Genomic DNA, 15,710 nt, shown 5'->3' with positions numbered 1-15,710 from the left:
CAGAAAAGATTATTCCTGATGTATTTGAAATTTGACAAAATACAACACTGCCACTTTTTGAGAAGAGAAAAGCAAGAATATTCATTTCCAGCCTGTTAACTCCATTCCTACTTTTTTGTTGTTGTTAGTTGCGAAGTCGTGTCTGACCCATCACGACCCCATGGACAACGTTCCTCCAGGTCTTCCTCTCCTCTACCATCTTCTGGAGTCCATTTAGGCTCACGCCTACTGCTTCAGTGACTCCAACCAGCCACTTCATTCACTGTCGTCCCCTTCTTCTCTTGCCCTCAACCTTTCCCTGCAGTAGGCTCTTCTCCAGTGAGTCCTTCCTTCTCATTAAGTGGCCAAAGTATTTGAGTTTCAACTTCAGGATCTGGCCTTCTAAAGAGCAGCCAGGGTTGATCTCCTCTAGGACTGACCGGTTTGATCGCCTTGCAGTCTTCTCCAGCACCATAGTTCAAAGGCTTCAATTCTTTGGTGCTCAGCCTTTCTTATGGTCCAACTTTCACAGCCATACATTGCAACTGGGAAGACCATAGCCTTGACTATATGCACTTTTGTTGACAGGGTGATGTCTCTGCTTTTTAGTGTGCTGTGTAGATTTGCCATGGCTTTCCTCCCCAGGAGCAAGCGTCTTTTAATTTCTTGGCTGCAGTCCCCATCTGTGGTGATCTTGGAGCCCAGGAAAATAAAATATGTCACTACCTCCATTTCTTCCCCATCTATTTGCCAGGAATTGAGAGGGCTGGATGCCATGATCTTGGTTTTCTTAATTTTTTTCTTACTTTTTAAAGAAAAGATATTTAATGACTTATTTTCAAAATCATAACAATACATCAATACTTTGAAAACTACGGGAACTCTTGTTTGAAAATGAGCTAACATTTTTTATCCCACAGAGACTACATTTTGTCATATATTTATAAATAATGTTTCCTATAATTCAGATTTGAAAATGCCGTAAATTATCTACCAAGATCTTCTGATACAGAATGTTTTCAGAACATTAAGGTCTTTTTAAAAATCTTGTGGATAATCTTTTTTAATTTACTCTTCCCTTGGGAAAATTTTCTTGCTGAGAAAAGTTTACATAGAATTTCCTGGTTCTAATAGGCAGATCAACAAATTTTGCTCTTCTCTTCTTTATTTTGTTATGCTCCGTAGTTATTATTTTTCAACACAAACCTCGATCCTGTGGCATTGGAGATTGGCTCAAGGCAGGATGGGAGCTAGATTCTGATTGGGTACCAGGAGTCTGTGATGGCATCTGGCTACCTGCAGCATACATGGAGACAAAAAAATAAATGACTTCTTCTTAACAATGCAAAAGAGGTAATGAAAATAATACAGGTATTCTAAAAAGTAGTACACGCAACTGTGCTATATATAGTGTAAAATGTGGTATCTATTTCAAATAGACATTTTACTTTTATATAATCCATGGAAACATGCATAACATATTTAATCAAAAAGCGTCCTGAAATGCTTTATTTTGTACCAAGTCTGTTTTCAAACTTATTGACATAATTCAATTTATAGCTCTTGAAATATATATTTTAAGAAGGAATTTACAAAATCCAAGGTGGCTCAACAGTGGGATTCATCCTATTAGCTTGCACTGGCTTACAGCCAGAAAAACATGGACAGCTGCCAATCTTAGAACCAAAGATAAATTCTATCTATGCTCTTTGAAAAAAAAAATCCACTGAATCAATGGATTTAATGTTGGTGCCAAGCTATAACATAGTAATAAACCAATACATATCTAAAGCCTGTGGTGTAGATTTTGTTATCCAAATAAGAGCCTAGTTCATAATTTACATCTGATAAAAAAAAACCTACCACGCAAATTGGAATAGGATGGAATCCAAGTCAGTGTTTAACTAAAGGGAACATGACTTCATAAATAGCAACAAAAGCAGATTTACATCTCGACCTAAATATCTGCATAGCTGTGGACAAAGTGCAGATAGAAAGCTTGGTTCAGCATCATTGTATCTATGAGGCAATTTGGGTTTGCCTTTTTTTTTTCTTCCTCTTTTGTTTCCCCCTCTTACAATAGCTACCTAGGGAGTAGGGTTTTGTTTTTATATTTTTGCTGTACTGTTTTCCCACTGGAAATCACTCTTGAACTGTTTTGCTCTTGTGGGTTGGTTCCTACCACCCTATTGGACCCTATTGCTGGAATGAAGGCTGCATCTACCTATAAGCTCCTTGCTTGACTTTGAAATCTGTTCTGGAAAAGTGGGAGACCTCCGAAAGCAGGTTTAGAGGTCATGTGTAGGTGGGGGGTTTGAAAGAAAAATCTTGCCAGTCAGAAGACTGCCCTATTATTGATGCTTCCTAGAGTAGCGAAGATTTATTTAACGTAAAAAGGAAAACAGATCAACCAAATACACTGTCCCCCCCCCCAGTTGTGCTCAGAATATGACTTGTTACATAATTATTTATTAAGTTATTTATTAATTCGGTTTATATACCACCCTACTCCCAAAGGACTCAGGGCGGTTTACAAGGCAAAATTTAAAAACAATACAATATAAAATTAAAATAAAATTAACAAAGCCAGCCATAAAATCCTGGCAAGAGAAGTGACTGCTTTAATAAGACATTCTGAAGCAGCTCTTCTAAACTGTACTGTACTATTATTCCATTGTACATATTGTTAAATGAGTCTTTGAACTGATGTGTGCAGGTTTAAAAAATGCAAATGCCCTTGGTTTGGAGTGGCTGATAATAATCAGAATCAAAGCAGGCATGAAGAGGAAATTTAATCATATCCACCACGGCTAGAGTGCTAAGGAAAATCCCTCTTGTGAAGGTCCTATTTCTATTGAAAGGATTTCACTTGCCAGTCGTCCCAACCACATTTACGTCAGGGCTCACATCAAAGCAGAAAATTTATTTGTTTATTGTTGCTTTTATATGGTATATGTCACGTTATACAGCAAGATGATTTACAGCAACTAAAATCCAAACGATAGACATAAAAATAAAAACAATACTATAATAATGATTACAACCAAAGTAAAATAAAAAGCAGTATCATTATCATTAAAATCAAAATAAAATCAAAATAAATGCTTGATTAAAAAAAGGGGGCCCTTATTTCCCTAAATTGTAAGGGAGAGAAATCCCTTTCCTATGGGGAACAGAAGATTTTTAAAATATCCTTTCCTAATTATCTAAATCATGGTTGGCCAACCTTTTGACTTGTCTGGGCCACACTGAGAGAAGAGGAATTGTCTGGGGCCACATATAAATATATACAATATAGTTAATATACCTATATAACAAACTTCCTTTATTTTTTCATATTTCTTATTATTTTGTGGGGCTAGTTGCAAAGGTTTTTGCAGAGTTTTCTGCAAGCTAACTTTTCCCTTTCATTAAATCTGGTTGATATGACTCTGGGAATTTGTTTTCCAGGTTGTGAAGAGCAACTAAGGGCTTAGCAGTAGGGCATCTATATTAATGATACAACACATCTAAATGATTCAATAAACAGGCGTTGTAATCTGGACAGTTCATGTTAAGAAGAAATTTACAACAAGCAACTTGCAAATTTATTGTGTCACAAACTGATTATCAATTCACAACGGAATGTATTCCTTTAAAAATGAAAGTATTGATTGGCAAACTGAGGCTCTTAGGAATGTAACAAATATTTCAATATAACACCTCCTAAACTGGTTTGTGCAGGCTTATTTTAACAAGAGAATATATTGCTCTGAAGACTAAAAGCCTGCTTGGTTCTAAAAAAATGCTGAAAAAGACTTGAATCTAAATACTCTACCACTAGCAGTATAATGCTTTGTTCTTAACATTCTGAATTCTATATTTCCTCTTGAACTCTTTTTAGTGTTTCTTATGAGAGCTGAATTCTTATGAGAGCTGGATTCCTGACCATTAGAAGCCTAACCCTAATTTAACTTATTAGAGGCTAAGAAATTTCTGTATTTACTGAGAGTTTTCCTGTATAAAGGTAATTCTTATTTAGCTACAATTTGAACTAGCAACTCAGTCTTCATTTAATAATGAAGCAGTCACTAAATGAAACCATGGCTGTGCTTATGATCTTACTTCAGCTTTCTTTTGCTTTACAACAACTGTGAAGGTTGTAAATACGAAGATTGATTGTAAAGTTATTTTTTATTAGTGTTGTAACTGTGAATGGTAGCTAAACAAGGCAGTCACTAAACAAGGACAATCTGTATTATATACTTTGTTCAATTCAGTTAAATGGAGTTTTAGAAAATCTTTCTGGGATACTAGGTATGAACAAACTACCGTATTTTCCGGCGTATAAGACGACTGGGCGTATAAGACGACCCCCTACATTTCCTGTTAAATTATAGGGTTTGGGCTATACTCGCCGTATAAGACTACCCCTCTTCCAACGCACACTAAATAAAAATTAAAAAACATCAGATTTGATTTTAATATGGTAATTTTAATTCAAATGCTTATGACATGCAGGTGCTTAGTAGGAAAACTGTCACTTATAAACATAAGGCTGTTTGTCATCAAACATGTAAACATAAAACAGTGCAAGTGGATTAAATAATAATAATAATAATAATAATAATAATAATAATAATAATAATAATAATAAGTTAGAGGGGACCTTGGAGGTCATCTAGTCCAACCCCCTGCTAAGGCAGGAAACACTATAAACCCTGTAAAAAAATCACAGACTGCAGCTTCTTCTCCAATTGGTCCTGCTTTCCCTGCGCAGACTAAATGGGAGATCCGCTCCAGGTTTTCCAGCCAGCCCTGTCCCTAAATTTTCAGCACCCGGCGTATAAGATGACCCCTGACTTTTGAGAAGATTTTCATGGGTTAAAAAGTAGTCTTATACGCCAGAAAATACAGTAATTAGCATCTCATTCCACATATCTGTATATAGTCTAAACAGCTATTAAAATTGAACTGTAGTAGCATGGGAAAATACTCTCAGTTATCTCACCGCAGGTCACATTAGACAGACAAATATAAATATAGTAAAAATACAATTTAACGGACCTTTGTAAAGTGGATTTCAGATACAATGAAAACATTTTTTATTTATCTGCTAAATGATATTTGCATCATTTATGTAAGTACCCCAATGCTATAAATTAATGCAAGTGATAATTTGAATTTAATAGATACTCCCTCAGCCTGAGTGCTCCATTAAATCAAGATACGAACGTCTTTGGAAACTAATGTCAAATTCTTGGCATCCTACAACAGAAAATAATATTCTTCTTGGCTTTCTTTTAACAAGAATAGATTCAAGTTACAGAAATCTCAGCAACTGGATAATTTTCACTTTCACAATCTGATATATATCCCTCGCTACTTAAGACAGATTTTTCCAATTTTTTCCTAAGGGTCTCTATATGAACTGATAGGAGGCGATTTTCTGAGTATGATGTTCAATGGACCAGGGAAGTGAACCCTCTCATTACACCATCTTGAACAACATGGTTCAAGTGGTGGATAAAGCTAATCACTCAAAATATTTCCGAAGGCAATCAAAAGTAGTATCATGAAGTCAATTGCAATATTTTCCTATCCTCCCCACCTCCCATAAGCAAAGAAATGTTTCTTTCTGCAAATCTCATGTGAACTTTCTCCTGGCCCAGAACATGGTAATCAAATGTTCCCAGTTGATACTGTGAGATCAGGGCCAAGGATAAATAGTTGCAAAGGCCTTTTTCTCTTTCCATACATTGCACGTTGCTACATTTACAAAAAAAATCAACTAATTGTTTACACAACTGAATTTCAAGGAAAGCTGTTAGAATGATATAGAAAGAGAGATCTATAACTGTAAAATTGCTGAAAAGTATTATTGGCAATTATTGGCAGTTTGGACAGAAAAGATTCAATCCAAAAGCCTTAGTGAACAAGATGTGTCAAGAATTCTAATGAATTATATAGCCCGACACTATGAGGTACTTTTGAATATATTATAGATGAATGGGATAAGTCACTTGTTGGTCTTTAAGGTATCAATCAATCAATCAGATTTACAAAGCTACCTCTTTGGAACCTATCACAGTTTTACTGAAAATAGGCACGGTAAAATAATTCAATTACTTTTTAAAAATTGAGCTATGTGCATACAATAGAATGTATAAAGGTATTTCAGATTTATGTTGGAAATGCAGAAAACACGAAGGGTCACTGTTTTTATATACGACAACTGCTGCGAGATTATTATATGCACAAAAATGGAAAGACTCTGCAATACCCATAATGGAGAAATGGCTGGTAAAGAAGTCAGCAGATGCCAAAACTTACTTGTTTTATTAGAGAAAGGCCAATAACTACTTTTATTAGTGACTCAAAATCCTTCATGGGCTATCCTGCTGTAACAAGAAAAAATGAACGGGATTTATAGGTTTATTAGAAATGGCAGATTTGGGAAAGAATCTTGTTTGTATTAAATAGGTCTCATTACTAAGTAGGACTGCCATTTATGCAACTGCAACCAACTAGATCTTTTCTTACACTGTTACATTAATCAAATTATCACCCTCTGGGGTTTTCAGCTTCCTATAGGATATTTTGGTACAGATATTGTAATATTACAAGAAGTTGTAATAATACCTCTATATTCTAGCAAGCTCTTGAGGTGAGGCAGAGATCATAACCAGACAGTAAAGTACTATTATAAAATCTTTAATGCCCACTAATTTTTCTCCCAAGCTCACTTAAGAATAAGCGAGATTCATCAAAACAAAACACTAACTTTATTTTTAGATGAGATAAAGCAAGATGTTATATTTCTGCATTAGAATGAACACAAGACAAATCCAATTATTCTCAGCTGTAAGCAAACAATAATTTCTAGTAAGAGGCAATACAAAAATTCATCCTGAATATGCCTTAAATATTGCTATTAGGTATTCAAAGAAATTTGAAAAATGCTTCAATGATCTATCATACCATACATTACTTCAATGCAAAATTGTAAATATCTGTATTTGAGTTATCTTAATTTATGATATTTAGCACCTCTAGCGTTCATGAGACTGATGTTGGCTTAAAGCTAAATACACCAGCTTGCCTAAAACTTGTAAAAAGGTAGTTGGGAAATGGAAGACCAGGAAGGCTTTAGAATTTAGTACAACTGTCCACAACTGAATAGGCTCAAAGCAAATATTGTATTAATCCTGCATGAAATTGGAAAGATTATAATGTGCATAGATAGATCTGTAGTAAAAAAAACCCTCAAAATTTATATAATTACAAATTGTTAACAAAATTTTGTTAAGGGGACAAAGAAGGGTAGGGCATACAGTATTAATCACATATTCAAAATTGTTCATATGGGTTTACACGATTTCTTCGCAATGGAAAAAAGTCTACAGCACTATGCTATCACATTTATAAGAACTGAGTGTTATGCTAATTTGTAAGGAATTGAGAGAAAAATGTTTTTACCCTTTTGAAAAATGTACTCATCTAGCTATTCTCAAGCATAAATGTGTAAATAAGTACATTTTTTACAGTAGTAATTTTACTTTTTCATTGTTAGGGGGGAAATCCATGTTTCAACATTTAGTTCAACATCCATTTGCTGTTCATCACACATACACACACAAACACACACACTCACACTGTTTCATCTAACCTGAAAGTTTCATGTAAATTTTATTATGGTATATCTGAACAAGCCAGAATCATAAACTATAATATTAAGGTGTTTTATACAAACTATAGTTTTCCTGCTTGTAATTATATTTCTGATTACTTAGACATTGTTTTATTTTTATTATTGTTAAACCACAATGAGCACAAAACAAAGAGTATAAATTCAATAAAACAATTTAGATTGCCTGGCCATAGATAGAAGAGGAGATAGGGAATTTTTTATGTAGTTCTACAGGAGGTTTATTACAGTATAACTGTTGTGATTCAGGGTCAGCCTGTGGGTTCGGCAGTTGGGTTGGACAATTCAGAGGAGGAGGAGGGGGGTGTTGGAGAGCTTGCTGAGGATAGTATTGAGGCTCCGCAGAGCCCTCAGCCAGGCCCCTCCCATCTGGTCACGACGCAGACCCAGCTGTGTGAGCCTGACAGCGTGGATGAAGATGACCCACAGCTGGCCCTGTTCAAGGACGCCCGACGCAGGAGGCAGTCAATCAGGAGTAAACAGAGGAAGGCAATGGGGCACCTCGGAAGGAGGCAGAGAGAAGCCACGCCCTGAACTGTTTAAAATGGGAATGTGTGGGAAGGCTGGTTTGCTGAAGGCAACCGTTTGAATAGCTTCTGTTTCATGGTTCGTGTTTTGTTTGGCTGTGTTTGCTCTGTTTTATGTTAATAAATTTGGCAGGCTTAGTTCCAGCCTCTTGCCGTTTTGTAAAGGGGTTGTCCCTGCCTTTTCTGCAGGGCCGGTAGTAGGCTGGTACAGAACAATAGCCAGTGGTGAGATACAAATAATTTAACGACTGGTTCTCTGCAGGGGGGGAGGTGGGAGGTGCTGCCATGAGACGGTGGGGAGGGGGGAGCTGCCCCATGCAGTCCCCAACCACTTACTGTGCCGAAGGGCCCCTGCAACTGGACCTACCACGTCCCGACATCCATCATTCTTCACCTGTCCAGTAGTGACTTCTCCCACTTTCTCTTTCTTCCTCCTCATTTGAACAGCTCTTCATTCCTGTTGCTGCTTTTTCAGCCCCAGAGTTTTGTCCAAAGACTGTGCAGAAGCCCTGCAGTGATCAGGTGGGGTGGGAACCATTCCCTTCACTTTTGGACCGCCTCTGAAATGGCCAGACTAGCGTACGTTCCCTGCCTCCTCTGGAGTCTAAAAAACCTGGGTTTCCCCCCCCCACTCCTGGATTTTCACTGCCAGACTGTTTTAACTTTCATTAAAGTTTACTTGATGCAGAATGTGGGTCCTTCCCATTCTGCATCAAGTTATACAGCCTGGCAGCAAAAAGCCAAGGGGGAGCGGAGAAAAAAAACCCGGTCTCAAGTATGGGGAGGATTTTCGCTGCCAGAAGTGGGGAAAACCCCTGGGGTTTTGAGATGCCAAACTAGCATGTAATCATGTGCCTCCAACCGCCTTGCTTGCTGCAAAGCCAGATTGAAGCAAGGAAGGGATTGGAGGCACGTGAATGCATACTAGTCTGGCCATTTTTGAGCCAGTTCTCCGAACTAAAAAAAAAAGAAAAAAAAAGGTATTCATTCTGCTGAACCGGTGAGAACCAGCTGAATCCCACCACTGAGTATAACCAAGTATAACCATAATGATGAGATTGTACAAAATAAAACTTATGATGTCATCAATTGCTATATATTTTCTGAAGCAGTATCAAAAATTACACTCGATCACTTTCCGTAGGAATACCAGATCTGGACTGCAAAACTGCAGATAGCCATTATATGTTGGCAAAAATGAAGCATTTTCTGTATCACATTGCCGCTATCCCTTTTTAGTTGGTTGGTTGGTTTCGTAGCCCAGAGCGGGTAACCCTAACTTTCAGAACTTTTATAATCAAAATCTGTCTTTTGAGTTGCACTCGAGTCATGGTGATTCCATAGATATGGCCATGTACGGGGGTTTTGACAACAGCAGAAGCATGATAGATCACCACTGCCTTCTTTAGGATCTACTTCCCAATCTACCTTTTTACAGACCTGGCATTTCACAAAGGACTTGCATCCAGTAGTAACTGTAATGAATAGATCTTTTTTTAACTTATTTTAAGTCATCATCGAATGATATAATGTTAGTTATGTACCTTTGAAATACCAGCATTTGTTTTTATTTCCACTAAAGCAATTTCACCTTACAGAAGAAAACACCTTTGATCTAGCTGAAAAACCCATTACAACTAAATTAATGTTGGCAGTCAACAAATTACTTTGGTTTATTTGTTAGCCTTTGTCTTAATTCAGCAGCACTGTTCTTATATATATTGGTGGTTCTAGGCAAGAACTGCAGTCTATTGGCATTTATATTTATTGGCGCTCTTGCCACTAATATAATGGTACCAGAAAACATCCAAAGAACATAGTATAGATTAACTGGGCTATTATATAAGTGAACAAATAGCTGTTAATTATAGCAGGTTATATATGCTTTTTATTGAATATATTTTAAAGGTTTCATTTTACTTTATTAGTTCTTGCACTAACAGATGATCAAGGAAATTAAAAACATCAAATACAGTATTTAATAGTTATAGCATTGAAAAAAGATTTTTTTTAAAATAACTGGGATATTCCTCACTCATTCTTAATTTTATACGTAGATCAATTATTATAACTTAAAACATGAATATAGGCAAAAAAGACAATTACCTAATCTAAAACTCAGAATTAGAAAAAATGAGTATTATACATATTAGTTTTTAAAAATAATAATAATAATAAGCAGATTGTGTTATGATTAAAACCTTCCATTTGACTGAAACCATTGTTGGTCCCTGGCTTCTTTGGTTCTGTCAACAGCAAGCCATTGTATATGAGACAGAAGAAAAATGAGACTAGTAGTTTCCTTAGACTGATTTTCCCCTCACTTGGATTATCTTTCCAAATATATCATATTTTTCCTTTGACAATGAGCTAGAGATCAAAAAACCATTATTTCTATTTTTTGTAAAGCAATTTAAAGCACTCTAGGTGGGAAGCAGGACAATTATAGCAGTAGTAGCATTAACAAGAAAAGTATTTCCTTCACTACACTACATCCTCAGTGTACTATAAAAGATTAACACAGAAATATATATATATTCAGATAGATATTCCCTGATGTTAGAGAACTTTATTGCTTTTTTTAAGGACAGTTACAGTACATTTGATTACTGAAAAGCACCTAGAAAAATAGGGCAAATATAAATGAAATAGATGCAGCTTCATAAGGATTAGGGAGTCAAGCATTTCTAGTAGGACATTTATCAGAAGATCACCAATTTTGGCACAATGTTATTGCAGCTAACAGGCACATTAGAAACTAAAAATGCTAAAGGAAAGCATTATTTAACTTTATTATGATATGAAACATAACACTGCTGGTTATCTGTCTGTGCTAATATAATCCGGTGTGTTCTACAGGAAGGCAACTGCCTGAGGCATTTCAATTTCGGAATCAGACATTTGCAAAATTTGCATTAAAATAGGCAGATTAAGTAGAGCCAAAGATGGAAATCTTTTTTATCATTTGTGTGGAAATGCTACTGTACTTTTAATATCCACAACAATCAAGAAATTAGTGCAGGATTGCCTTTTCAATGTAGTATTATTTCATAGAATGTGAATGTATGCTTGTTCGGAAATATCACCAACATATTTACATGAGATTTCAAATAAATACCATAAAGAGTTTTAGCTGTTCAAAAGCAAGGAATCTGCCACTGCACTCTTGGCTAAGTCTATAGAGGAAGAACACAATTTGCTTGTTAATATACAGAAATCCAGCAACAACTTTATTTTCTGCCGGTTTTTGGAATGCTAAAGGAAAATACTTTACCTTTTCAACAATTGCTGTATCAAAAAGCTAACTTTTGATCTACAAGTTTTCAATGCTCTAATCATGATGGCAATTGTCTTTTTTCCTTGCAATTCACAAGCAAGGTGTCTAATTTCACTATCACATCTGTTAAAAATGCCAAATCAGGCATACTGCTTGTTAATCAGATAGTTATCTCTGTTCCTTGAGTCAATGAAAGCTTTGATTTCTGGCAAAAGTGAAAGAAATCAATACATTATTTTTTGCTGCATTAACCCATTGGATTTCACTGAGCGCCAACAGATTGGCAGTGTCAGGTGATAATTCACCGAGAACTGCTTGGCTTTGCATGAAGTGAATTTAAAATAATATTTTTTCCTTTTGACCAGCCATTGCATCCATGATATCTGTAAGATTATTTTGCTTGCTATATATATATATTAGTCATTTGAAGTTTACCATAATACAGTTAAAAGGAATAGTTATGAACAAGTCCTGAATATAATCTCCTCCAAATGGTCTCTGATAGAGCTCAATTTCATCAACTTGCAAAATGTCACCAGGGCAGATGCTAATCTGGCCTCAAGGGGGAAGATATTCCATAAAATAGGAACTGTGACTTTAGAAGTCCCTGACCCCTTAATCTTCCCCCAAGGATGATCACTATTTCTGCCAGGAAGCAAGTACCAGATTGGTACATTCCACTTGGAAAAGTGGGACTGAAGGTACCTAAGAAACTTACCTGTTCCAGCAGTCCGGCCTGGCCTGATAGCTCTAATTGGGGTCCCAGTTTGTTTTTTACTATTGTTTTTTTTCACTATTGTTCATTCTGTATACCTACCTTATTCTGTACACCGCCCCGAGTCCCTCGGGAGAAGGGCGGTTTATAAAAACAAACAAATAAATAAATAAATAAAAAAGAGCCCAGCCATACAAGGCTTTATAAGAGAATTCTGAATTGCTTCATGGCAATGGCAATTTTCATTCACCAATAAGCAGGCTACTGCATTTTGAATCAGCCAAAATGTATGGGTGATCTTCATCTGACTAAGCAACCAATACTGATTCTATCTTATCTAAGTATGAATCTAGACTTAAAAGAATCTGCTTCCCCAAGGGCATCTTACTCTCCTTATCAACTTTCCTCCCAAAAGTTGAAAATTGTGGACAGGATAATTCTTGTTCCAAACAGATGAGCTGAAGTGAGGGCTCTTCGACTTATTTACTCAGTTGGATTCTGAGATGTCAAGAATGGAGGTTTGCTCACAGGTTATTTAGCTGACAATTTCATACAATCTAAGTCTTATTTATTTATTTTTCTTTCTGGCAAGTGATTTTAGTAAGATCTAAAGTAACTATTTCTTGATTAAATCATAAATACTCATATCTTTTGTTTTGGCTTTTGCCTTCCAACTAATAATATTATGTTTCTTATAAAAACTGAACATTATTTTAGAGAATGTATGGTTTGCAGTATATATATATATATATATATATATATATATATATATATATATATGTAGATCTAGAGTCTCGGGTTTCTTCCCGCGTTCCTTTCATCTTCAGAAAGTTGTGGCGACGTTTCGACGAAATCCCATCCGTCATCATCAGGCCGCAATGCTCCTGGAAGCAGCAGGAGGAACACTCCGGCCTGATGATGACGGATGGTATTTCGTCGAAACGTCGCCACAACTTTCTGAAGATGAAAGGAACGCGGGAAGAAACCCGAGACTCTAGATCTACACATACAGACACCCGCGAGAATCTACGAAAACATATATATATATATATATATATATATATATACACACACACATACACATATACATACATACACACACATACATACATATCCAGAAGGTACTAAAAATAGAAAATTAGTAAAAGGATGAGAAGAGTAAGAAGGAGAGAGAAAATTTATGTATGAATGAATGAATGCTGGTTTGAATGCACAATTTGCATAATGAACTGTGTTGCAGACCTTACTGCTTGAAGGCTCTGTCTTTTACCGTTCTTTTAATTTGTCTGCACAGTTAAATGGATAGATTTTCCCTTGGCAGTATTTTGGTGCTCACCTGGAACCAAGCCTGGGATCCTGATAATTGCAATGCATTACACACAGACTAAACAGCCTTCTAAAGGCCAGATTATACCTTGGCTGATTGGTGTCATAGCGACAATACAATGCAGTCATAAACTCTGTGAAATTGGCCATATAAACTGTGTTTATGGTTGCTTTGTGTGCTGATAAATCTAGAATAGAAGTGCCACATTCTCTGTGTAAAAACAATTGCTATATATAAAAAGATGCCTCAAGCAAGATTTCTTTCATTATTTGTACAGATCTAACACAACCTGACCTGATTCTCATTTTAAATTTCTGGTTATTAACAAAATACACCAAATTAAGTGATTTTACAAGGAAAGTTAATTATTAATCAATTTCACATCCAAACTACAGTTTCTCTCACAGAAGGAACGAGAAGTTGAGATTTGAATTTTCTTACAGTATGCGATGTGTTCTAGAGCAGGGGTCCCCAAACCCCGGTCCATGGACCAGTACTGGACCACAGCATGCCAGCAACTGGTCCGCACAAACAAGCAAAACCCCATCCGCGGGATGCAGGCAGCACACAAAACCACACACTCTCCAGTCTGCGGAAAAACCTTTCTCCACAGAACCAGTCCCTGGTGCCCCAAAGGTCAGAGACCTCTGTTCTAGAGTAGCTTTATATCTCTATACTTATTTTCATGATATGAAATAATAAATGTTTGTTTCTTGTATAGAGCTAAAACTAACAATATGAAGAAAACCGAGGTAGAAGATGAGAAAATACCACAATAGTGACAAAAACGTGATCTAGGATTTTGGATAATATCCTCAGACTTTTCCCATCCATATATATTCTTATAGGCTACATCCCATATACTTCTCCAGAGAGAAGGTGCCATACAAGAGAGTTCCACTGTCTGGGCACAATTTATATTTATTAATGTTAAAATGGTTCATCTAATTTTTACAGTATTGTGTCCTGTATTTACGCTGTTCACACAACTATGGTATGTCAGAATAACACTCTGGCATTGCATGAATTTCTAGTGACCAACATTACGTTGTCCCAGCAGTTATTTACTGCCACAGTCACTGAAGCCTATAATAGTTCCAGAACTCTATGCAAAACTGGAAGCATATTTGTGCAGCTTATTCTGTGGATGCATTTACTTAGAAACAAGTTCCACCTTGTTAAATAAATCTTAACCCCAGGTAATCCAACTGATAGATAGATAACGTTTATTGTCGTTTTTCACTGTGGGCACAATGGCACACATTAAAAATGAAATTTAGTTGCTTGCTCTCAAAGTGTACACATACATAACACACGTTTAAACATACTATATACAACATATGTAGAGACATACCCTTACACTGCTGTGAGTGGTTGAGTACATTTTGAATATGCTTCCATAAAAACACCAACTTTAAGCCACAATGCTATCCATGTTTACTCAGAGATATACCTGATTTGATTTCAAGGGAATCGTCTCCACTTGGGTATGTACAGGACTTTGAAACTGAACAAAATTAAAAACTCACGTGTGGCTTTCTGTCACACTACCAACGTAACACTAAAATTAAATGGGGGGATCTCAAAGTAAGTAACCATCAAGCAGTATTAAAAGTAAAGTAATAGAGTTCAAAGAAAGTGCAAGAAAAAGGAATTAAAAAAAGGATTAGGTATCCACTTTGGAGAAAGAAAGAAAGAAAGAAAATGAGCAGGAGGGGAAGATAAGAAGACCTAAGACACCTTTGGCATTTTCAGAAGGCGGAACAATCTCTAACCCGCCTCTTCTTTGTGATCTCTTTTCTCTTGTTCTGCTTTCAAACATATCCTTCGCTTCTCAGGTGCTTTGTGCAACACTTTGGGCCTCTTCAACGTTTCCTCTTTGGAGGATGACAACATATGGCTTCAGAAGCAAGGACCAGAATGTTTGTGCTTTAGTCTCATATGAGATCAAAGTAAAGATGGTCAGAAAAAATAAAGTAAAACAGTCCTTAGTAAAATGTCTGCATCAATTTTATTTAATGTATAAATTTCACTCTCTGCTTATTGGTCACCTACATCAATGTATTAAGTACAATGGTGCGGTAATCAGACATCTCCTTGTTCTCCCTCTCTGGCTGCCATGCATACTACCCATGTTTCCCTGAAAATAAGACCCAATCAGAAAATAAGCCCTAGCATGATTTTTCAGGATGCTTGTA

General features: G+C 36.3%; 1 protein-coding gene across 5 annotated transcripts in view; it reads right to left on the bottom strand.

Annotated features, from left to right (window-relative positions):
• ARID1B (AT-rich interaction domain 1B) overlaps positions 1-15,710 on the bottom strand; it is a 441,898-nt gene that overhangs the window by 98,760 nt on the left and 327,428 nt on the right. For all 5 annotated transcript variants that reach the window (XM_083348110.1, XM_083348111.1, XM_083348113.1 and 2 more), the window contains exon 7: positions 1,186-1,275. In XM_083348110.1, the coding sequence (XP_083204236.1) occupies positions 1,186-1,275 (90 nt within the window). The remainder of the gene's footprint in view (positions 1-1,185; positions 1,276-15,710) is intronic.

The sequence above is a fragment of the Vipera ursinii genome (genome assembly GCF_947247035.1).
Source record: "Vipera ursinii genome assembly, chromosome: 1".
NCBI classification, from domain to species: Eukaryota; Metazoa; Chordata; class Lepidosauria; order Squamata; family Viperidae; genus Vipera; species Vipera ursinii.
Note: the sequence above shows the minus strand (reverse complement) of the source record. Positions and strands in the feature narration are given on the sequence as shown.